This window comes from Diadema setosum, chromosome 17 (assembly GCF_964275005.1).
Source record: "Diadema setosum chromosome 17, eeDiaSeto1, whole genome shotgun sequence".
NCBI classification, from domain to species: domain Eukaryota; kingdom Metazoa; phylum Echinodermata; class Echinoidea; order Diadematoida; family Diadematidae; genus Diadema; species Diadema setosum.
In genome coordinates, this window is record NC_092701.1 from 22,076,871 (window position 1) to 22,102,133 (window position 25,263).

General features: G+C 39.5%; 1 protein-coding gene across 1 annotated transcript in view; it reads right to left on the bottom strand.

Annotated features, from left to right (window-relative positions):
- LOC140240449 (epidermal growth factor-like protein 8) overlaps positions 1 to 14,371 on the bottom strand; it is a 99,053-nt gene extending 84,682 nt beyond the window's left edge. The window contains exon 1 of the mRNA XM_072320220.1: positions 12,185 to 14,371. Coding sequence (XP_072176321.1) covers positions 12,185 to 12,276 — 92 coding nt within the window. The 5' untranslated portion in view covers positions 12,277 to 14,371. The remainder of the gene's footprint in view (positions 1 to 12,184) is intronic.
- Between the last annotated feature and the right edge of the window lie 10,892 nt (positions 14,372 to 25,263).

Below are 25,263 nucleotides of genomic sequence, written 5' to 3' on the forward strand. Positions count from 1 at the left end.
GCATGCTTTCTTCTTTTATTCTTCTTTCTTGAGTCCCCCACATCATTGTTCATGGTGATTTGTTATAAATTTTTTAAAACACTCTTGTTCTTTATCCTAATGACCACAAATTCTGAAATTCTGTACCCAGGATAACCAATGTATAGTTGTTCAAAAGTAAAAATCCCTGAAAATCAGCCGGAATTTTCCTTTGATTGATACCTAGAAATTTGTAATCATGTTCTATTCTTTCGACTTGCTTGTCTTGAATTAGCATTTTACAAAAAAAAAAGAAAAAAAAAGAAAATGCGTTTAAAGATTATTTTTGTAGAAGAGCAACTACAAAAACATCAACAATACGAATATTTCGGACTGCTATATAGAGAGAACCCCGTGCAACAAAATGTTATATCAATTACTGACTTTAGTAGGCCTACATCTCCAGCTTATAGGTATAGGCCTACTGTCTAAAAGTCTAGATATCTACACTTTTCCAGATGAAATCACTTAAACATCAGAAGAGGCACGTGTCCATCCGGGGTGTCCATACAATGGTGAAACTGCCGATTGGTATTGTCAGAAAATTAATCATATTTCCTTGAATTTCCCGTCGTTATTGTCAAGTGCTTCAGTATCCTCCACAAGATGAGATTTTGATATTCACTGTACACGTCATTGACCCCATGGCCATTACATTAGTGAAATAACGTGTTCTCTGCTCCCACGTGATGTTTATTAGCATCATTCCGGTTTCTACTATTGCGCATCCTTGCCCGCTCTTTATATCAGTGCAAATTATGGTTAAATTAACACTAAACGGATTAATGTGTTAGGTCTTTATCCTTGCATATTGCAGGCAACTGCCTCTGAAAACGAGACCTGTACATTTTGCGCCTATTAATTACTGTAATACGTGCTCGTGCAGAAATGGGTCAGACCTCATCCACAAATTATGCCTTCTTGTTGCAGTTTTTCGCGAGTGTTTACTAACATTCTAAACGAAGCAATATCGAAATCATTCCAGTTGCTGCCCGGAGGCACAGATATCATGTCTGAAATAAATAACACAATTCTGCAGAAATTGTGTTTTTTATTCTTTTTTTTTAATGTAAGACAAATGGATGATTCAAACAGTGACTGTTAAAGTGTGTTCTTCTCGTATCTATCAGTACTCAGAGAGACAGGTGCGCGATGGCTGAACCACGGACTACGTTGCCATGTGGTCACTATTTGTTGTATGAATGACGCACATAAATCTGAAGGTGACAAACAGTAATTTAATATTCACCAACTGAAGTGGTGTCAATTCCATATGTTACAAACAAACTGCCAAACAACACACAAAGACACACAAACACACACACACACACACACACACACACACACGAAAATATACTCTGCACGTTCATTACTCAAGTTACATGCGTCGGGATGACAGTTGAGATGAGTTTGTGACAGTGTAGAGAAGGGTAGATAGCTCTACATATCCTTTGAGTTTCTTACGGACGTGATCACATCTTAGAATTTGTCCACTTCATTTTTACTTTTTAGCAGACTTGTGTAATGTTTTGCGGACAACATTCTTTCTCTACATCTTAACAGGGAGATAAATCTGAAAGACGGTAAATCTGAGAGTGACGCTAAAAGGCTTTTTGTCGGGGCAGTTCGTATAAACTCTGACGATATGCTTTTATGATACGTGGTTTGTTGTGGCCTTTTTGAGGCTGGTGTTTTGTTTCTGCTTTTCTGGACGAAAAGAGTTATGAGATTATCATCCCTGAGCATGAGCTGGTTTTTGTCTCACCTCCCTGGTTTAGGCAAACATGATTTTCGAAATTCCACTTCCACATTAGATCTTGAAGCGGAGCTGTACAGTGTCTGCTTCTAGAACGATATTTCGAGACGAGCCCTGAGCGACTTTCGTCATCAGCTGCGTTTGACAGCAATCATAATAGTTGTAATTTTATTCACTTCCTTGCTTCGAGCGTTAACATCTGTGACAAGGCACACGAATCACACCAATTTATTATTACGGTAGAAAGAGATAAAAGCACATTCAGTGGCTTGGGGAACTACTGGACCGATGAATGGTATTATAACAATTAATCTTTAAAGAGCTATTCACAAGTACTGAATGGTGTTTTCTCTCATCATTGAGTGAGGGTAAGTATAGATGGTGACTGGCTCGTGAAGCAAGGGTGGAAAGAGCTATTTTGAGTAGGTGCTTAAGTCATTCAAGTGCCTCAATGATACAAAAAGTGTTGACTCTTATATTCGCCGGATTGCTATTGGAATCGACCTGGAATCGAGACTTGTATAGAGACGGTCGAAATTTTCCTTCTGTACGAACAATATCTTTGGTCCATATACACTATCCTCCGTGAATGTTTTCAAGCCTGAGCACCATGTCAAGAGAAGTTGTGGCACGATTTCTTTTTTTTTTTCTGAGCTACAAAGCGCGAAAATCTTTGACACATCAAAATAGCAGGACATTTTCTCTCAGTGAGAGTATATCAGGCACATCCAAACAACTATGATTTACATTATAAGATACATTCAAGAGAGCATACAATCCCCACCCCCCCCCCCCAAAAAAAAAAAAAAAAAAACTGCGACCTCTCGCACTCTCAGTATGTATCTCTGTTTAGTCTGATTCTCTGTGACATTCTTCACTCGCAAATTCATCGCAATTTAGTCATCGACATATCACCCACCATGCATGTATGGTATGATATTTCGTTATTCACATTAAAGAGTGAGGCCAACGATTGTATAGCGAATCATTCACTTCTCAGACGGAGCAAAGAATTCAGGGTGGCGCGTTCTAGATCTACAAACATTATGATACAAAGACGGGGATCAAACAGCGCAACATTTATCTCAAACAAGGTTAAGTAAACCACTGGGCAACGACCCGAGTTTAGTCGCTCAACTGTGACTATCGTTAAGACTCGTCTAATTCAGCGAATCATTGTTAATGTTTGCGGCTCTCCGAGTGGAACAAGACAGATCAATCTTTTGACAGATTATATGTCTCTCGAGAAAGAGAGGGGAGGGAGAGAGAGAGAACACATACTCTAAAGAATCACAGAAGTTAGTTGAAAAGTAGAATTCGAAACACAAAATAACGCCATCTCTCACCTAGCTGTAACGCGTTCCGTCTATAAAGCCAGATATACTGTTGATCGCACCAGTTCCCTTACTATAGAGAAAAAAACAACAACAAAATACCTGAAATTATTGTTCATCTACTCGGCGAGAGCACAATTCGTGCTTATTAATTTCAATGACTCGCATTAATCATACAAAAGACAGATCATAGCAGTGATAGATATATACAAAGAAAGAGGTAAAGTTCGGCAAAAGGTTAAGAAAAAGCAACTATACTCCTTCCAGGTTAGCAAATCACGTATTATATACTCAATGACGGAGGCAACTGGCTGTCAGAATATTGATTTCGACGTTATGATGTTATTATTAGTGTGTGATGCGTGGTTCGTGCGCTGTCACGCAGCCGAGAAGGGGCGCCGCGCCAGCTGCAATGGCTGGTATAAAGAGCTGGCACAGACACGCACACGCATACACCTGCACGCACGAAAAGATACTATCGTCGTGGAGCTGACGAAAACGAATTCCAGGCCAATTACATTACCATTACCAGCTGCTTACTCTGCATTCGATGCCAGATCCACCAAAATACCATTCCTGATCATGATTGACAGTCTTGTATGTTACGGTGGATAATCAATGACCTGCACCGTTTATTCCAATTCATACAAACTAATTCCATTGTGATGTCACATATCAATTTGCATGCGACACTTTATCAATAAGAGCTTAAAACATTGGCGTTTGACTGACTGATGAAACACATGAATCAAATGACTTCAGAACATTAAAAGTGACATTATTTCGATCAGAATTGAGTCCTAATGAACTATAGGTTTTGCTAGAAACAGGAATACTGTATCTCAACAAAGAAAGGGTCATGGGCCTACTGATCAACAGTCTGTTCTGTAGCTGTGACATGAATTGTATTATTATTTCATAACCACTCTTGGAGTTTACCTCAGGGTCACAATTGAGCACAGTTTACTTTAACTCAACTTTAACTTGTTTAGTCACAGCACGAGCATGACAAAGCAAGAAAGTCTCTCCGTTACAACCTGCTGCGAACACGTCACAATGCGGAATGAATCCGACGGGTTAATGAACTGTGGGGTGCAGGTGGTGCAGATGTTCAAACTCAGATGTCAGCCGTGAAATTAAATCTCTCTTCATTTCATAAACCATTCTGACATGTAACATTAAAAGAAAAAAAAAGTGATAAAGAAGTTACAGCCAAGCCACTCCTATGTTTTTCCTCCTCGTGACATATTGGAGGTTGACCCGAAGGTTCCGTCACAATTATTACGACATCAGTTATCACGTGATCCGTGACAAGGCCCTCGCAAAGTGGACCGAGTTATCTGTCGTCTGCGCTATTTTATCGCGGCGTGTGCCGTAACTGTTATCGATGTGCGTCCGTTTTCTTTAGCGTGATGTTTGGGTGATAGACCGAGGAGATAAGGGGAAGTACAGACGAGACAGAAATGAAAATGGCTATCAAAATTTACTGCTAGCCAAACATTGGTACATGTATTGAGAGGAAATGGAAAAAAAAAAGAGAGAAAGTAGGGGAGGGAGGGAGGGTGAGCAAAATCCCAACAGTGTTGACCATGGTACGGTATCTCTAGAGAGAGTGGAAAGAGGGGATCGATAACTGATCTCGAACACTAAATTGTGTAAACTGATGAAAATGTGGTAAACTGGAAAGAAACTTGGAAGAAACCAAGGAAACTATGGATATTGCATATTGACACTCGTTTTGTTAACACAATACTGAATGACTAAAAAAAATACGTAGGTTTTTATTCAATCTATTTCCTCCTAGTCCTACGTGCGTCAATTACTATTCGGTCATCATTTCAGTATTTATTAATATTTTGTTCGTATCTGGTTATGGGTGATAGAATGTGTCTTAATCTGCATGCGACTAATCCGTGCAATTACAAGTTGCTGCGGGATTTTTTTTTTTCCAGACGGTCAACATACTCATTACTATTATCATGAAGGAAGGAAAATAAATGATCGTGCTATTGTTAATAACGTTGAAGAATATTATAAAGGAGAGAATGACGAATAAGTTATGATGATGGAAGGATGAGGAGGAGGAGGAATAGGAGGTGGAGGAGGAGGAGGAGGAGGAGGAGGAGGAGGGATTATAATTAGAAGTAGACAGAGATGAGGAAGAAGACAATGGAAATATGGAGAGATTAAGTGAAATGGGAGTTAAAGGCATTATTTATCATTTGCAGATGAAACAAAAAAAAGCTACCTTTAGTGCTTTACATTAGTTCTACAATGTAAATGAGGGACAGAAACAACCAATGTAAACATGTTAATCAGTATAATCAATGTTATACAAAATGTGAACAATAGTTGTAATAAAATTGTTTCTAGAATAAACCGTCTACAGTTATGGTATATCTCCTTATATTTCAGGATTCATTGCAAAATTTCTGTATGGTAGGATGTTTTGTGTGTGACCTACATATATAATGCATCAAATGTGATAACTCGAACATTTTTTTAATCACTGCTCCCAATGGTAAACAGTACCTTTAAAGGTAATAAGTGAAAGTTCCGGTGTCAGTGTTGAATACACGTGATGAATTATTTCTGCGGTGCAATCGATGCAAGACTGGTATACGCAGTTTGGTTTGTACATCAAAATATGGAGCTGTCTGACTCTGCAGACAAAACGAGCACAACAATAATATTATCAACCCCATGCGGAGAAAATGGCCATAGATAGTGAAAGAAAATTTGGAGAGAGAGAAAAAAAAAGGAGAAAGATATGCAATGTTTATGGGCATCAGTAGGCACTCCCAAATAACGACAGTACATCCCCCTGACTGTATACTATATAGGTGTAATGTTTCATGTTCGACGAGGTGGGAATGCCTCATCATCATGGTTTGAAAGCAGTGATTATGTGTACCTCCATCCCATGGGCCGCGCACCAAACTACTGCTCATTCCCCCCGAGTGTCATCAAATTCCGCGAGGTCGCATCGGGATCAAGTCGTCAGTGATTATCTGACATCGCCTGAAATGTGCGCCACTATTAACCGTGACCTTCTCACCTCCATATTTTGTCGTCTGCTTCGTGAAAGGCAGCTCCCCCCAAAAAATGAAAGGACTGGCGAATTCGCCTCCACATGACCCCGCATTTAAAAAGTCCTACTTGACGATGGTTTGGATTGATAGTAAGCGTATTTATAATAGCGAGTATAATTCTGACCGCAAAAACCGAAAAAAAAAACATCAAAAAGAGAGAAAGAAATGTGCACAAGGGGACAGGAGAAGAATGTTTGATTTATTTTTTTCCTGCATGTGGGAAAGGGGAGACAGAAGCATGCAAAGAAAGAAAGAAAAATATCCAAGCTCTTTGTTAACATATAGCAACTGCCAAATCGTATTGGGATGATGCGGCTCATTTGCAATAATACGACACTTCCTATTATCTCGCATTCATAAACTTTTCTTAAATTGTATCCACCTCCCTCACCTTCGCCGATATCACACACACACACACACACACACACACACACACACACACACACACAAAATGTATGTATTTATGATAACAATAAGGTACACTGTATACTTAAAGGAGCAGAGGATTGTTTCCCAAGACACCGGTTATATATGATCAATGACACCTATACTGTGAAAGTGCAAGGAGGTATATGTGTGATACCTCCTTTGGAATAGTACGGGTGGTGTTCGTTAATCCGAAGATTCGTTTATCCGAAAATGAAACAAGATTCGTTATTCTGAAGGTTCGTTATTAGGAAACACAAAAATTCCCGACACCTTGATGTTCGCTATTCCGAAAATGAAACATAGGGTTTGTGGCATTGTTCCGAAGGTTCGTTATTCCAAAGGTTCGTCAATCCGAAAATGAATGTTCGTTAATCCGAAAAAAAAAAAAAAATGGTGCGTACTAACTAACGAACCTTCTGAATTACGAACTGACTTTTTTTTTCAGATTAACGAACCTTCGGAATGGCGAACTGTATAATAATAACCATGCAGTATAGGCCTACTATGTGGAGGTGATGCCATAATGCGTGAGTAGATAAAGAATGTTTTTAAAACCATTGTGAGGTATTCACCACTTTTCATACCTCTCTCTCACTGGCCTCTCTTTTAGCTGCATTTTTCCCCCTTTATTATTGTCCCCTCTATCTGTTGCCAATGACAATTCCAAGCACTGTATAGGTCGTCTGAATATTTAAGTAGGCCTACTCGTCTGAAGTCACATCAGCACCAATTTCGGATTACTTTACATTGGGAGTTTCATCATTAAACTTTTTTTTACTTGTGATGTAACATTGTAAGGATATCGAAAGTGATCACAATTCATGTTTTTTTAATGTCAAACGTAGGACAACAGTGCTAGCTTATTTCTTTCCCATTCGCATTCACTACTACTGTTTTTACGTAAAGCTGGCATAGAATAAATATCTATATGAATGTCATCATTTCTGTCGCTATACGAGTACAGCGGGAAACATTAGTTGTTGTTGTTTTTTTTATAATATCACGAATATAATAAGAAAACAGAGTTTTAGCTCTCATCTTTTCTGATACGCCTCGGCTCATTGAAGCCACGAGTAAGCTTGTTTTCATTCATTATTCCCAAAGTGTCCCGTTCCACAAAATAACAATCTCTATACGGCAACCTAATTCCCTCTCAGCACCAATCTTATTCTTTAGCCTTTGTTCAAGTGTTTGCAAACTCTTTTGTTAGTTGGGGTGTAAAATTGCTCCGCGCGAGATACAGCTTTAGATATTTAAGTTGCTATGTCATTAAAGGTCAAAATGTCAGATCATTGATAACTCTCGATTTAAAAAAGGGGAAACGAAGCCTTGAATTTCTTGGATTACGACAAGTCTAAAATACGTCCTTTCACAACTAACAAAAGATTATTTGGGTCATTCGGCAAATTGTTTGAAAACTATCAGTCTTCTCCAAAGTTAACAGGAACAGCAAAGAGGATTAAAGAAGTTACCCGACACTACATTTACGGTCTCTGCTTGAGCAAAATATCAAAACACGGTAATGCTATAGGGTATATAGTAGCTGAAAAGCACATTCACTTCAGGCTGGCGCCTGCATGAGAAAACGTACAGTGCAACTCCACACTGTAAGTTAAAGGTAATGTTTACCATTGGGAGCAGTGATTTAGAAATGTTCTAGTTATCACATCTGATGCATGCGTAGGTCAGTTGTATCACAAAACATCCTACCATATAAACATTTACAATATAGCCCAAAATAAATATAAGGAGATTTTTTTTCTTTTACTATACTATAACTGTAGATGGTTAAGTCTAGAAACAATTTTATTGTAACTATTGTTCACATTTAGCATTAAATTACCAATACTTAACATTGATTATAATGATTAACATTTTACAATGGTTGTTTCTATCTCTAACTCACATTTTAGAACTATTTGGAAGCACTAAAAATCTGGGTTTTTGTTTCATCTACAAATGGAAAGTAATGCCTTTAAAGTTGACATACAGCAGTATTAAATCATGAAGAAGCTGAAACTGTAGTCTTGGAACCTGCCAATATCAGAGGACAGGAAATGTCGGACCTGACCTGGATTCATGTCAGGTGATGCGACTTCGAAACCTGCCAAAAACATGTCTTCTACATTCCTGGAAATAGATCCCACGCACAAAGACATCCTACCTTCTGAGGGAGGGGCGGTGAAAGACTAATTGCACCTTGCCAAAATGAGATTGTCATGTGATTGCACACAATAAGCCTTTAGTAAAACAAAATTGCAGAAGATTCACATGGTGTCGAGTTGGCGCTTTTATAATACATACGATGAGTATGGAATGGCTTTTTTTAAACTCTCACGATTGTTGAAAAAAAAATCTAGTTTCTCCTGTCAGTTTAGATTTCAGCAGTAAAATCGACTTTAATCGTTCAAAAGAATGACACGGAATTTCAGTGAAGAACTTGAAATCGGTCTTGTCACCTGTAGACCCTATACTTCTGTCTTTTTAGGACTGCTTTTTGTTTTGCTTGGTGTATTTGTTTTTCGGAGATGGGATGGGAGGGGGATAGATGGGGGTTCAGGGGGAGCAAAGATGTTGTCCGGCAGCAGAATGTTACCATTGCGTTGCTTCTCTCGATAGACTTATAGATATCTACTATATAAAATATTAATATGAAGAGATAAATGTTGTGAGCAAACTGTGAATCTTTATCTATTGGATCCCGGTGGACAACGTACGAGTGATGTGAACGGTGTGCTTGTGGATGGGATAATGTCTATAGGAAGGGTTTAGATAGACATTTTAGGAATGTCACACAGGTATCTACGTCATGATCATTTCCACTCTCGGGTCAAACTTTCGAGATATTTTCTTTTTCTGACCATCAATGTCATGTGACATGATGCTCGCTTAGAGAGGGACTGAGAAGGGGGAGGGAGTAATACAAGAAGGAGGGATGCAAGGGGAGAAAGCAAAAAGGGGGAGAGTACCGACGGTGCCAAAAGGCAGAATCATAATGGACCGACATCGTCAATGCATTTTATAGGCCTAAAGCGCCATTTGTTGACCGCGCAAGATACAGCGAAATGTCACAAAAAACACACATTCATCAGCTCTTGCGAAATTATTGCCAAAGAAACAAATAAACAAACAAACAATCATTGAGGAGATATCATGGTTCTGTGGAAATTCATTCATGCACGGAGTTCCGCATTCTGTGCGATTATATTCTCTGGCAATGGTATTCACTGTTCGTGACTGGCAAATTCATGCGTTGAAGAAGTTCTCACACGAGTCACACCTATATTTTTTTTACCATGCTATTAATTGCTAACCATTCTAGCTTCCCCTTTGGTATGAAGTATACATCCGGTTTGTTTATAAACGAATGAGAAGGGTAACTATGTGACTGTTTACAGAGTACATTTCACACGGCTTCGACAACTCACCGTTATCACTCAGGCAAAGTGGCTTGATGTACTTGAGAGAAAAATGTGTTTTGAGGGAACATCCACACATAAACAAGCAAGTATGATAACGTGCGGGTGAGCTCGACTATTAGGGAAGTTTGTGCGCAGTGAATTTTGAGGTGGAAACATCTAGTATAACAGTATATGCCAATCAATAATTTCAAGTCACAAGTTGATGCATTTCTCTCAAAAAGAAGTACAACAGATTCATGTATCTAGCAGCTTGGTTTTATACTTTTCTTTATAACAGCAACAGACAAAACTGCAAGAAAGAAGTCGAAGATTATATTCAAGTTTGACACACAGTGAAAGTTAACTGAAAGTATAGGAGGGCATTACAAGATCATCGTCTTTCCAAGGGCCCCGACAAGACAATTAATTGAATCTATGGAAGTTTTATATACATGTCCCAAATATCTTCCAAACTGCAAGACTCGATTATAGTGGTGGTTCGAGAATCGAGAAGAGTCAAAATGATGGAACAACGATAGGTCGTTGGGAAACTACATCTAACGCGAACATGCCAAAGGGATCTCCCCATACAATGCAAACATATTATGTGTCGACCGGTTTACCCTTAGCGTCCATGGCTTACCTCGCAACTAGTCAAGTAGCGAAGTTCAACGTCCGTTCTGACATCAATAATGAAGCGTTTATAGGGCATAACTAATATTTTATAAACTAACTTTATGGGGGGGGGGGCGAGAGGGGCGAGGGAAGCGAGGGGAGGGAGATGCTGTGAGGAAATTGAACTTCGGACGACATGATTTCATCTTTGCAAGCAAGACAGTTCTGCCGCGTAATGTACTGTAATTTCTAATCGCAATTAACTCAAGTTAAGCCGTCACAAAATATTGATTTTCTTTCTTTCTTTCTTTCTTTCTTTTTTTTTGGGGGGGGGGCATCTAATGACACGAGCACAACATGAGTCTGATGATCAGAATAGTCTACTTTTATACAGTCTGTAGAGATATATGTAATTCGAGAGCAGTTCAAAAAATACTGAGCTCCTTCGTTGTCATGGCAACATATCAGTTCAAAACAAGTGACACAGAACATTGTGTTATGATATTATAGAAAATAATCTAGCTATTCTTGTATCTCCACAAAAATGAAGGCTTATAGATACAATGTATGCAGTTTCATGAAATCATTGCAACTTTTATCCTATTAATTAATGACATAGGCCTACAGCTGTTTTGAAATTTTGAAGAGCACTTTCTGTTTTTTTTTTATAAAGGTCATTTCAATTATTCCACATGATATTGAGTCATAACGAAGTCATGCAATAATGATATGCCTTACAGAAACATTCGGTCAACCAGTACTATAACTATTAAAGTAGCAGCAAATTAAACTAGTATGGTAAAGAACATCTCGTGAGAGCTGATATGATATAGGCCTATATAGTATGAAGCAACAATTACAATATGTGGAACCATGGAGCTATGAACGAACGTTTACATCTCGTGGAACACAGGAGCCTTGTTAAAGAAAAGATGTAGGTGCCACTAACAAAAAATATGAATGTGTCAAAGTTGGTACAAAATGTCCAGGTATTAAAGAAGATCAGAAACTGGTAATTTGCCTTCAAGAAACCTTATCACAATACATCATCAGAAAGACACGCAACATTATTCTCATGTCAGTCGAGTCCGCAAAAATATTTACATCTTTCTTCCTCTCTCTCTCTCTCTCACAAGAAATGCATGATACTGCAAGTGCAACCATGGCAACGCTGGAAGTAAAAAATCCTCGTATTCTTTTTTGTAAGCCTCATGATCAGTTCTCATCGCAGCCTTAGCATTTTCAGCTCTGATTATAAATCATAGCAATGTAATATGCTGTTTAAACATCACAGCAGAATTCTTCGTGTCAGGATGGCTGTACAATACACACACCCAGAATGACATATTACACACCCATCCATTATGGACACATTCACCTTTAATACTTCTCTAGCACCCACAACACGACAGACTAAATCAAACTATAATATCAAAAATAACAACACATATACATAAAAACATTAAACGTAAAAAACGCGGGCAGAAATCGATTCGGAAAGAGGTTACTGGGGATCTTAACTGAAGCGAGGTCACTTACCCTGAGCTGTGAAGATAGCCATTTACAGCAATCCCACACACTACCGCCACGGATGCGACAAAGAGCGTGACGTTGATGATACGTGATTCCATCCTTGGCACACTGAGCTTTATTAAATCCAGTCACAGAATTCTCCAATTCTATCACGAAGTGATAATAAAAAAGCCGAAGAATGCTCCTGCTCAATAAGCTGAACATTCACACCAGGCTAATTCTCTGAAATCTTCCAAAAGGACTGAAAGATGTCACCTCAATCTCATGAACACATGGGCAGCCAAAGCAAAAACCAGTTGATTCTAATCCTCCCTGTATTTTACCCCTCCACTGTTCATGCGTTCTTTCCTTTAGGTTTCTTTTACGACTGAAGGCCCAAAGCAGATTGTAATCATCTAGCTATCCTCATGACAAAACAAAACATGAAGCCCTTTGATTAGTTGTTCATCAATCTTTAGCGCACGCCAATATTAAATTTGTCTCTGCGTTCATTCGGAGTTCAGGCAGGAACCGGGGAAAGAAAGTTCAATAAACCCTCGGACGGACGCGGAGCCCTGGTAAGTGATAAAGCCTGATCGTGCGTGAAACGCGCCTTTGTGCAGACATGCGTTGCAGACGACTGTAGAAAACTGTCTTTTTCGCTCTCAAAGAGAAGACAGTTATAGTCCCCCGATGAGCAATGGAGTGCCGTATATTTCTCCGAATGTGTTTTTCGCTTTCTGTCTGTCTGCCCGGCTGTCCGTTTACCTGTTCGTCTGAGCATACAAGTGATAATCGTAGATCAAACGAATAAGTTTTATAAGGTTAATAATGACTCAGGGTTGCACTCCAAAGACTAACAGTAATGGGTCCGTACAACCGTGAGCTGCGAAATTTTATTACGAGCGCGGCGTAGGCAAGGAGTAGGTCGTAAGAAGTTTCCTTTGCATCCAAGAATCCAACATTCATATGAGAAAAATACGATTGCTATTTCGACTGTCCGAGATTGGGACAAACAGCGCCAATAATGGAGATTTGATTACATCACTTAATTTTGCGATGAATTATGGCTAACGATCCGAAGGTCTCTGCGATGCGTGCTGTAAACAAACGGATGTCTGCCAGCGCAGGGACAATTGGGTCAATCATCCAATCACACGGGAAATGTCTGACGACTTTGGGGTTGATAAATTTCTGCTAAATGCAGATTCACCGTCTGGATTTACCATTACGTAGGCTGAAGAAAAATGCGAGCATTGAATTGTTTGGTGCGATCGCGTTGTTGCAATGCGATGCGAGCGGCATAGAATGCTTCAGTTCCTGCCTTGTGCATTCAAAGAATGATCGAGAGAGACCCGCGAATGTGGTGCCTGGTAGCGGCAGCACTGCGATCCGGAGAAAATGTTAGGCCTACTCAGATCTATCACATACGTCGAGCGTGATGATCTCTGACAAGGTAAAATGCGATGGGGGATGGGTCGCTCGTCAAGGCAAGGCATGAACGCGGATCCGAAAATGGGTCAATCAATGGAGTACAGGACGGGTCCTCCTCCCTTCTGTCAGGTGGAGCGGGATGAGCGATATTTGGATCGAGCGGAAAGAGCGAGTCCACGCAAACAGCACGAGCTGTCGTGTCGAGTTCCACAAATCATTTGTCAGCGGAGATCTATGACAGAGATCACGGAGTAGACATCGACATCGGGCACTCTCGTCAGGAATGATTTCCAATCAAAAGACAGCACCACTCACGAGCCGTTTCTAAGCAGCCAGCACGTCGAAACTAAACTACTCCCGCCCGGCGCATTGAATCAATTGACGAAGAGACTGAGTGGGTAGCTCTCAAGTCACTCGTTCCCTCAGCTCAAATCAATCACTTTCTGTTAAGTCTTTCCTTAAAAGATTCCTGAGAAGGTGCACGCAGTCATGTCTACCATTCTCTTCCAGGAGCTAGCGAGGAGACATGTGATTGGTCGGGAGTCAAATTTCATGAGAAAGCATGAGAAGAGATATCATTGCTGTACAGCTCCAGAGTCCAAGCGAACACCAGGTATGAAAATGAAGCAACTACCACCGACCTTTGCAAATAAATATAGGGTACTTGTGCTCTTGCTGCTTCTTGAAAATCCCGAGGTTTGGATTTGAGATTCCCAAATATTTTCCCGACTTTGGTGACAGGCTCTTTGCGCCCAGGTGTCAGCCAAAACAGGGGCGTGCTCCTTTCGTGACGACCGCGGCGAAGCACCGACAAAAACTGATCGCTGCGTCAAACTCTACGGGGACTTTGCACCAAGCCATTGGGAAGAAGGAGATCATAGACGCGTTCTGTCGCTAGCGGGCGTCATGTATAATTCTCTTGCTCAATCACACTAACAATAATTGTTAAAGTGAAGTACCCTCCTCGTCAGATCATGCAAGCACTGTTGGTTCTGTGTTCATTTGCTTTGTGTGTGTGTATGTGTGTGTGTCACTGTAGTTGATCATTATATTGTGATAGTGATGGTGATGGTATCCCTATTACCTCATCATGATGACAGCAACTACTACCAACACCACTGCATGATATTAATCATGATGATCAAATGAATAACACGATGATGATAAAACAATGGAACAGTTTCATTGTTTCCTCAGTGCTCACCATATATATATATATATATATATATATATATATATATATATATATATATATACAATTTAGATCGATAGATTTCGGTGCCATCGACTGTATTTTACGAAATGGGGACAACTATCTGTCTCGAGCAGGATGCTGGACATTGATTGACGCAGCATCGCAGTGCTCGAACTGAACTTGCTTACTACAGCAGCACTCACCACATACAAACCTCACTTAATGGCACCCATAACCATGTGATAACACCACGTGACCGTCTAAATATTTATCCCTGGAAAGGACAAGAGCTTTCATTAAACGAGACTGTCAAGCTGCACTTGCCGATGCAATTCTCGGAGTCAAGTGGGCAGCGTGCAAACATTCGAGTGAATGAAACGGAAAGGGAACTCGGTGCTCGCAATCAGCCGAAACTATGGTGTGAAAAAGAAAAGTACGTAAAAGTTTCTTTACGCGTTCGCACAGGCTTTGTTTCTACTATTTGTCTAGCGATTTTTCACGAGAGGGATGACGCTTTGCGTTTAAGAGATCAGAAGTGGATAGATAGTGTTTGTTTCTGATATTGGGGACAATACACTTCACCTTTTGGTATGGACTTGTGAAAGTGTATTTTTCAAGATGTTTTCAAGGAATATTTCACCGTCATTCCATGTAGAAAGCGACTTAAAACCTGTTTTTCAGGATTTCTCAAAACTGAATAGTCAGCCAACCAATTCCCCCTTCGTACCCCTTGTCCCCGGCGTGAGATAATTGAGAGGCAATTTGCGATTTCAAGGCGTACCATCAGCTGTGGATAATTGCAAATTGAGCTGATCACCTCAAACCGATCATGCTCTGAAAATCTAAAAGCGCGCGCCAATCACCGAAAGGGGTCTTTTATTCAACTGGAAGTCGTACGACCACTTCCCAGGTGAATTGGCCGGTTTGATGGGCCGACGGCTTGTTTCAATTTGGCGCGAGTTTCTCGTGTTCTCCTCTTCGATCCTGTGTCCCTCCTACCGTAAATCAGACCCAGCCATCCAACCAAGATCACAAGTATACTTTTTCAATCTTTTTCCCCTCTTAACTTTTTCCTATTCAAAATGACTTGATGGGTATGTATATCTGCTCAGATATGCATCTCGATTTAAAGATGTGTGTATTCATTTCGAAATACGCTGGGAATGATTTTCATATGATTTTCACGAACATGCCGAGATTCTTGTGTCATGAGTTCACTCTTCAGATGTCTCATTTTAACAGCCACAACTGAATCATCAGGTCGACCTGCTCCAAGGTTGTTTGACTGTAATGTGTTCATGAAATAATATACGTTACTATATAGGTTCCTAGCTATATCATAGTTGATTCGTTTAGTCGAAAATCCATTGGTCGAGCTGGTATCGCCGTGCAAGTTCATGCATGTTCAATTTCTTACATAGATGATCATTTATTGTATATATTAGAAACAGGTGTGTCTATGGGAAATTATCTACAGGTGTGAGACCTTCAACGACTGTGTTTTATTTGCCACAGGGAGGTTGGGGATAAACTTCACATACTGTATCTGGTTGAGCACTGTACGTTAGGTCAGAATTATCAGGGACTTCCCTGGTTACTATCCACATCTATGCCCCTTGTCTGCGCCGGGGTCCAAGATTTACTCCTTTCACTCCCAGTTTCAGACTTAAAGGGATGATATAGTTTTGGTTGAGATGTGGTTTCAGGTTTTAGCTCCTTGTGAGATATCCAACTAGAAACCACTTTAAATACATGAATACTAACAGGTATGAAAAGTGAGAGGAATTCAAAGTTTATTTGATGAAAATTGGTTTTGAAGTGACTGAGATATATATCCCCCCCCCCCCCAAAGAAAGAAAAAACACACACACACAAAGTGGTCGTAATATATAGTGGGTCCCATCTTTCATTAGGACCACCTTGTTTTGCTTTGCTTTTAGATATCTCAGCCACTTTAAAACTGATTTTTATCAAATAAACTTTTCATTCCTTTTAGAAATGTTGCTCTTTTAATATTTTATATAAGTTTTTTTTTTTTTTATATATATCTCATAAATAGTTAACCTGAATCCTCATCTCAACCAAACCTATACGTCCTTTAAAGTCACTGGAGTTGCAACAATAACGATTATTCACCAGACGTCCTCCGGGAATTCCAATTATCCTGTTCTAATCTACCATGCTAATAGAAGATAATTGTTCGCTCAGCACGTATACCGCGTTTTCGTCGAGATGCCGATTAGGCGTTCTGACTGTCATGTTACCACGCGTAGGGGCACGAAATTCAATTCAATATGCTCATAACTACCAACCAATTAGAAAAATAACGATGTTAGACGATGTGACGTCAATCTCCCACCAAGACATAGCCTACCACTTGCCTACCATGCTGTTCATGTCAACATTGTCATTAGAGTCAAGAATGTATGTAATCGTAATTTCCCTGGACTGGAAAATCAATATGGACTGCGAAGTCTGTGACAACACTCAAGAACATTACTGATTTCTTTACCACTCCTTGAAAGGGGATAAGGAGATGACTTTTGCATTCGAACATTGGTTATACTGGGTTCAGAGTTACAGATGTCACAGTGGATTATAGGATAACTAATAAGAATGTTTTCAAAATTCATAACAAATCACAGTGAACAAGGATGATGACAATACTAGCATCATCATATACAAGAATGCATGCTCGATTGTTCATGGCAGCAGAACAAAAGGCGAAAGCATGAATAGATTCGACACAGGTCAAGTTGTTGAAGCAAGTGGTATTGTAAAGGAATTACATCGCTACATTATTGGAATATATGAGCCTCCAATACATTTATCATCCTTGTTCAGCACGATTCAGTGTAGTGTATGTTTCAGGTTTTTCAGGGTATTGGTTTGTTCCACAAATCTATACATGGCACCATCAATGTATGTACATGTAAAGTGTACTACAAAATGTAACATAATATCAATCGTATTGGGTGTCCCTTTAAAGATGCTATTTGAGTTTCAACAGCATGTTTGTTACTCATACGCTGCATTACCGGATGAATGTTCTACATGCTTATGGAATGCCTAATGTTTCGTTTGTCGAGATTGTGATTTTGACATTTGGCATCCGCCTGGTCTTGTTTACTTTGTTTTTTCACTTGAACTTGGCGAACGGACGTGATTGAAACCTTGGGAAATCTAACAAGATTCACAGGTCCACTGGTTCTCTCGGCATTTCGTAGAAAAGTTTTGTTGGTAGTCCCTGCAACACTTTTATCTAATCACTAAAGGCTGTTAAGATGTATCACTGCAGATAAAGTGTCTGTGACGAAAAGCAGGTGTCATTTTTTATTTCATTCTCGTTTAATTTCTTGAGACCTCTGCTTGCGCTGATGTCAAGTGTTAAGTGTTATTCGGTGTATAAAAGATTTTGACATTGGTCCAGGGTTTTGCCGAGTGGAGCCGCCCAGTTCAGTAATTCTGATAATGTTATCACAGGGATGCTGTTCAGTTTGCTGATGGACATGGCCGTTGCTGCTGCCAAACAGAAGATGGCATTTAATGGGAAGAGGAGGAGGAAAGTTAAGGGAGAAAGAGAAAGGGGGGGGGGAAGAGAAGTAGAGAAAAAAAGTAGCATAAACATAAGAAGAAGAGAGACAAGAAGCAAAAGGAAGTACAATCAAGAAGTATATAGAAAAAGCAGCAGCAGGGGTACGAGTGAGAAGATGATTAGATGAACCAGAAGGAGAGGAGGGAAAAAAAAAAGGAAAGGAAAAGGAGAACTACAATATAATGTGGCCTTATTTTATGTGAGTTACTACTGGAAACTGAATAAATGAATAAATAAGTAAATGAATGAATGAATGAATAAATGAATAAATAAATAAATAAATAGATAAATAAATGTAAATGAATGAATGAATGAATGAATAAATAGATAAGATAACTGCGTAAATAAATTGATTAATTAATTATTGAAATTAAATACATGAATGAATACACAAAACAGCAACAACACTTAACCCAGGGACCCTGTCACATTAAGACATGAAATCATGCCGAAAATAACGAAACCAAACTAATAATAAATCACCCAATATTGCAAGGTATTCATTAAAAAAAAAAACAACAACAACAACTTGACGCACAACTTGAATTTGGGTAAATTATCGTGCCCATGGAAGATACTCGCGCACGGCAGGGACGTTCGAAACCAGAGTCACATCTGTATACAAGCCCAAAGGTTTGCTCACTCCTCCACTTTATAGTGCCCATACTATACAGGTTTTTATACCCACTGAAGAATAAAAGGAACTATCTGGGGAGAGAGAGAAGTGAGAAGAATGAAAGATAGAGAAGAAAGAAAGAAAGGACGAAAGAAAGAATGAAAGGAAGGAAAGAAGAAGACAAAAGGAGGGCTATCATAATGGGGTAGGAATGTGTTAAGAGATGGAGTCTACCAGTCATAGTTAAAGGGGTCATACGGATATAGTTTTAGTTAAGACTTAACTTCAGACTTCTACCATTTTTTGGGTGAGATATTAAGAAACCTCTTATGAAATGTGAAAGAGCGTGTGATTTCAAGAGGAATTCAACTTTCGTTTGATGAAAATTGGGTTTTAAATGGCTGAGATATTCAAAACAAGGGCGATCCTTATAAAATGTGGGTCCCACCTTTTATTAGGATAGCTTTGTTTTACTTTGTCTCAGCAATTCCAAACCGATTTTCATCTAATAAACTTTGAGTTCTTCTTAGAATGGTATGCTCTGTATTACTCAACAGTGGTTTATTGGTATCTCGCAGAAAGTTAAAAGCCCAATCCTCATCTCCACCAACACTATATACCACCACTTTAATCAATTGTGTCACCAATATTCTTCTCATGACGTATATAGTCCCTATTTTGTGATCTAATTACCGTTGGCTGGAATCTCCTCCGTACTGGTAAAGCCGATTGTTTGCTAGAGGCATGCACCGCTGCAGAGATGTGAAAACTTTTTTTATGTCAGGTAATAACAGCCTTCATCCTTTTGAGCCTACTTCACTGGACTTGTGGGTGGCACCCGCAATAACAGGTACGCGAAAAGAAACCATTATCTGGCCTAAAGAATACACGCCGGCCTCAGCATGGACGCAGAACATATCACGTTACGCTGTAAACAAGAGAGGACAACATAATTTTGTTTACCAAAGAGCTATTCTACATTAACTCCCAAAAGCCAGTTCGAGTACGAATAAAACTCCGAAATTAGACATCTATTTATTTGCACTGTGGCGACAGAGTCTTAAACGCCTGAAGACAGATAGTGTTGATGACAGTCTGATCGATTTATCCCTGAAAGTTGTGTCTCTTGCGTTACGCGCCATTTCAGTTACCACCTGCCAATCAACTTGCAGACGATAATGATCGTTTTGTATGCTGCATATTATTCAAATTTTATAGTTTCTTGCTCAAATTGAAAGGTTAAAGGTCCATTTCACATTTTAAATCCATTTCCATGAGTAATCCAATTCTGGTGAATCATATTGTGTGCAGTTCGTCCAAAATCGAAATTTGTTTCATCATCATTCGAGATCACAATTTGAGACGTAACTGAAGGAATAAGAATTAGTTATTGCTTTCTCAAAGACAACAGAACGATGATACTCACAAGTCTAACGATCTATACAATAATAACACAGATCAAGCATGAAATTAACATAGCCAGACACTTTCTTGGCCTTTCGCGTTTTCGACCTGAGCAAGGCTCCTAGACAAGTCAACAAGACGTTTCCTCGCATCCTTGTCCAAAACAAGGCGCTTTGATAAGTATGTTAGAATAGGGTCCCGTTTCATAAAACTTGTTATCAGTAACAACTGCCACATTTCTGTGACAAAATAATTTGCTCTCAGCCAGTCAGATGCAAGGATTTCAGTAGCTTATAACAACTATATCGTAACTTGTTATTGATAACAAGTTTTATGAAACGGGGCCCAGGTCTCCTTCTTGTGATCTCGTCCTGGAGAAGGATCATCTACAAGATGAGCTTGAACAAGTCGCCCATTCGCATTCTCGTCCTGAAAGAGGCTTGAATAAATCACGCTCTGGCAAGTTGCATTCTTCATGTTCTTGTCCTGATCAAGGCGGCTAGATGAGTCTCCTCCCGCGTTCTCGCCCTGACCGAGGTGCCTAGAGGCCTATGTGTTTGAACCACTGATCATCCTGACCGGGGCGTCCAGTTGACTTTTGAACAAGTCGCCCTCTCACATTCTCGTCCTGAACGAGGCACCTATACATCGTTCTCTCGGATTTGCTTCCTAAACGAGGCGCCAAGATGAATTTGAACAAGTCGCACTCTCGCATTCTCGTCCTAAACGAGGCGCCTATATAAATTTGAACAATTCTCTTTCTCTTGTTCTCATGCATGAACGAGGTGCCTCGATGATTGTGTCTGTATTAGTCGCCTTCTCGCTTTATCGTTATAGTTGACGAGTGTCCGACGTACCCAATTGTATTCGATTCATTCCCCCAAAACATGAAAATGTTCCTGTAGGATCTCACCTGTTCCTACCCAATGACTGCTAACTAATATGAAAGAGCTACTTAAAGGAGACCTCCAGATGATTTTCAGACTTTTTCATTTGAACAACCTTCACTATATACCGAGCACAGAGTTTCAGAATTTACAGTGATTGGGATGAGGAATAAAAATAACAAATTGCAATATACAAGGATGATGACATGGTATGCAGCCTCACCATAAGCATCCATTAGTTGGGGCTCAACAAAACAAAAGAAGAAGACATGCTTAGATTCTACACAGGTGAACTTGTTAAGCAAGCGGTATTGTAAGAAATTACACTGCTACATTTCTGAAATATATGAGGCTCTATGTCATCGTCACTGTTCAGTGTATTTTTTTTAAAGATTTTTAAGAGTATTGGTTCTCTGCTCTGGGACCACAATAAATTCCACAAAATCTATACATGGACCTGTTGATTTATGTACTACTAACTACTACATGATATTGAATTATGAAAATCGTCTGGAATGCCCCTTTAAGCTCAATTTCACTTTTTTAAAATCAAAGTCAACATGAATATGATATATGGTTCGCAATGAAAACTGCCAGACGCACCTGGACGCGCAGCTAACATTGCCCCTCCTTCACCCCCCCCCCCCCCACCCGTTTCCTCATTTTCTCTGATATGACCAGTAATGTGTCCTTCAACCCTTACAATCTTAGCAATGTTGACAGCATGGCCAGGTGTGTCTCCCAGGTTCGCGAAATGGCGCCAGTATGCTACATAATTATCATAGGGCCATATAGGCCTGAGGAAGGTATACTGCCGCCCACCCCACCCCCATCTGCCCTTTAGTCATCGTGTGTAACTATTATCAGAATCATTCTCGTGCCAAGAGCGCTGTTTTATTTTGTTTTGTTGTGTTTTCCTACTTCATTAACATGACTAAAGAGCATGCCCTAATATTTCGATGAAAAGCACGTGTGAACTGCTGGCCTGGTTTGTCAAAAACAGCAAGGAACTCTAATAAAAAAACAAGCTTTGATATGGAACCAAACAAAACATGTTGCCAATATCACACCCACGTGTGCGACCGATAACAATGGCTCACTTTGCATAGCAGCGCTTGAATGTTTAGTTGTGTATGTGTTACTGTAATACTATGTACACGTGATGTATGTGTGAGTGCGCGCGCTGTGTATGTGCGTGTGTGTCATAGCAAATACAGTACAGGGCTCAAGGGTACACTGTTTGCTCTGAGCGCACATTAATTCATTGAGTAAATTAGATTTGTCGCTTGAAACAAACATGCAATGTATGAAGGACAATAGGTGAAACAACAAGCACTTCGGAGTAGGATTACTCTTCTAAGATTGACTTTTCAAGGACCACAACTCATCATGTCAAATTCCTGTCGTCATTTTGATCATGCAAATACACATGATTTCAGCAGTCGCGTGTATACCGAGCAAAACAAGAATTAGCGAGCGTCAGGTAATACTTTCGTAGTATGAGTTCCTCTCATTTCCTCCAATTTCCTTCTGCTTGTATTTGAGCTTGTGCATTTTTAATGAGACATTGCACAATCTCGCTTATCAAGCTTTGAGCATGTAAATAGCTATCGCAGTTCAACAATCTATTGGAGGCTGTTGCGTTGGCATCGACTGACGTCAGATTAGGATGGCGCCGGAAACTTTGTAGAAGTTCTCCATTTCGCTATCCCCGTGATATAACCAATTTCTGTGGAAACTTAAAAAAAAAGATAAATTTCCCGTACATGAAGAATCAATGTGCACCTTATCTCTTCATTTCAGTCTGAATAAATATTCTCTTTTGATAATGATATGTTCTATATAATCATTATGGTAAGTTTAAGCTTTTGAATTAATCTATTAATGGAGAAAAAAAAAATCCGAAGCATTAGTATCGTTCTGATACATTTTCCAGAAAATTTTGATTAGTCAAATTTGAGGACGTGAAGGCTTCTTTTCAGATCAACTTGTGAAGCCTTGTCAAGTTGTAGTCTCACTTCCAGGCTGTAACGTCGGCTGCTTCTCTTACCTTTGCATGTCCAACTGCCCTGTGAGTTTGCTCTATTCAAGGCATAATTATAATGAATACAGCAAGCTCGACATTTTGTTGGCGGTGGCCCGATGGCTCTGGGCCACCAAAAATTGATGTCGAGCCACCAAATTTTCAAAAACATCCATCGTTTGGTGGCACGATCTGGAAACTAAGATTCAAACTAAGTAGCTATGTTTTCTTTTATTCAGTGCCATTATACTTTTTTTTCGGACCACCAACATTACAAAGTTAATGATTTTACTGCGATTTTTAGTAGCCCGACCGGGCCACTAGAGAAAAAAGTAAGTGTCGAGCCCTGTATACAGGGTTGCTACAGACGGAAATAGCATCTCTCCTGCCTGTCTATTTTTTAGTAAAATGTAATCCAGGTTGAACCAGCCAACGAGACTGAAAGAAATGACAAGCCCTAAGTGACCCGTACAAGCTTCTGTTCGACGCCTTGATCAGAACCAGCTGCCAAACTAATGTGGAGGTATCTGAAGAAGGTGAATATGCAGATGTTTGGCGAAATCATGTTCAGATGTCATTCTGGGTCGGACTAAACTTACGACAGGCACAAATACACAAAGATGAAAAAAGGCTTTAAAAGGGGCAAAACATTCTTCCTCATCATTGAATGAACTGGTTACAGGTGTGCCAATGTGAGGTGCTCTATATAGCCCTCAACTTATGTTTTCCTCTAGATCCCTAAACCTATTTCTTCCTCCCCTCGTGCCCCTTCTTTCACATCTTCTCCTTCTCCCATCTCTCTCTATCATATCTTTCTATCTTTCTATTTTCTTTCTCTCCTCTCTTTTTTCTCTCTATATTATATTATATAATACATATATGTATGTACATTTTATATTGTATATATATATATATATATATATATATATATATATATACATATATATATATATATATATATATAAAGCCATCAGATCCAGTGTTTGCGTGCCACAGTCAAAATATCATTGCAGCCTCTGCTAATGGGGAAATTGATTATATATATATATATATATATATATATATATATATATATATCATCATCATCATCATCATCATCATCATCATCATCATCATCATCATCATCAAACCCGCATTGCTAAAAATGGCTACGTTGCTTAATCCCTCCAAAATGGGTCAGTCACCAAAAAAAAAAACAACTGCATGAATGTGTTTGATTGCTTTTTAATCCCATTTCGAGTCTCTCAAAGTAATGACACGAGTGGTAAAAATATGCAGCATATAAAGGAGAGAAGAGAGGAAGTAGAAGAGCCGTCTCCAACAGATACGAAAGATAAGCGACGACCCTGGTGGTTTCTTTTGCACTTCATGTGGTTAGCCACCTCCATCCGGGCATTGAGGCATTGAGACTGCAGACATGAGGTGAACTCTTTTATTTTTCCGCCAGCATCTCTTCCTAAATTTCAATCAATAAAACAAAAACAAAATCAACACAAAACAGCGCAATAGATGAAAAAAAAAAAGATACACACAAACAGTATCGTTTCGATATCACCTGTAATGTAATGTGTTTCTGTATTATAGAAACAACATTGAAATCTCGAAAGGGAATAACTGTTTCCTGTTCATAATACCAAGCGCCCCTTCGTTCGGTCAGGTGCTGCGGCAGTCGTCGCAAATATAATCCATAACTTTCCGGTGTATTATGATAGATACAGGTGATGATTAACACCTTGGCTATTCCTGTGCAAGGTAGCCTCAAGGAACTCATTTGTGAAAGTTAAATGTCACGTTGACATGCTCATGTTTGACGGAGAAGTTGATTTGTTATAAACAGTATATATGCCATCCGATTGCATAAATTGTATACTTTATGCTCTATCTAATGTAGTGTACCCGGTGTGAAATAGATATTGGAAGTAATTGTAAAAAATGATGATACATAATAATGA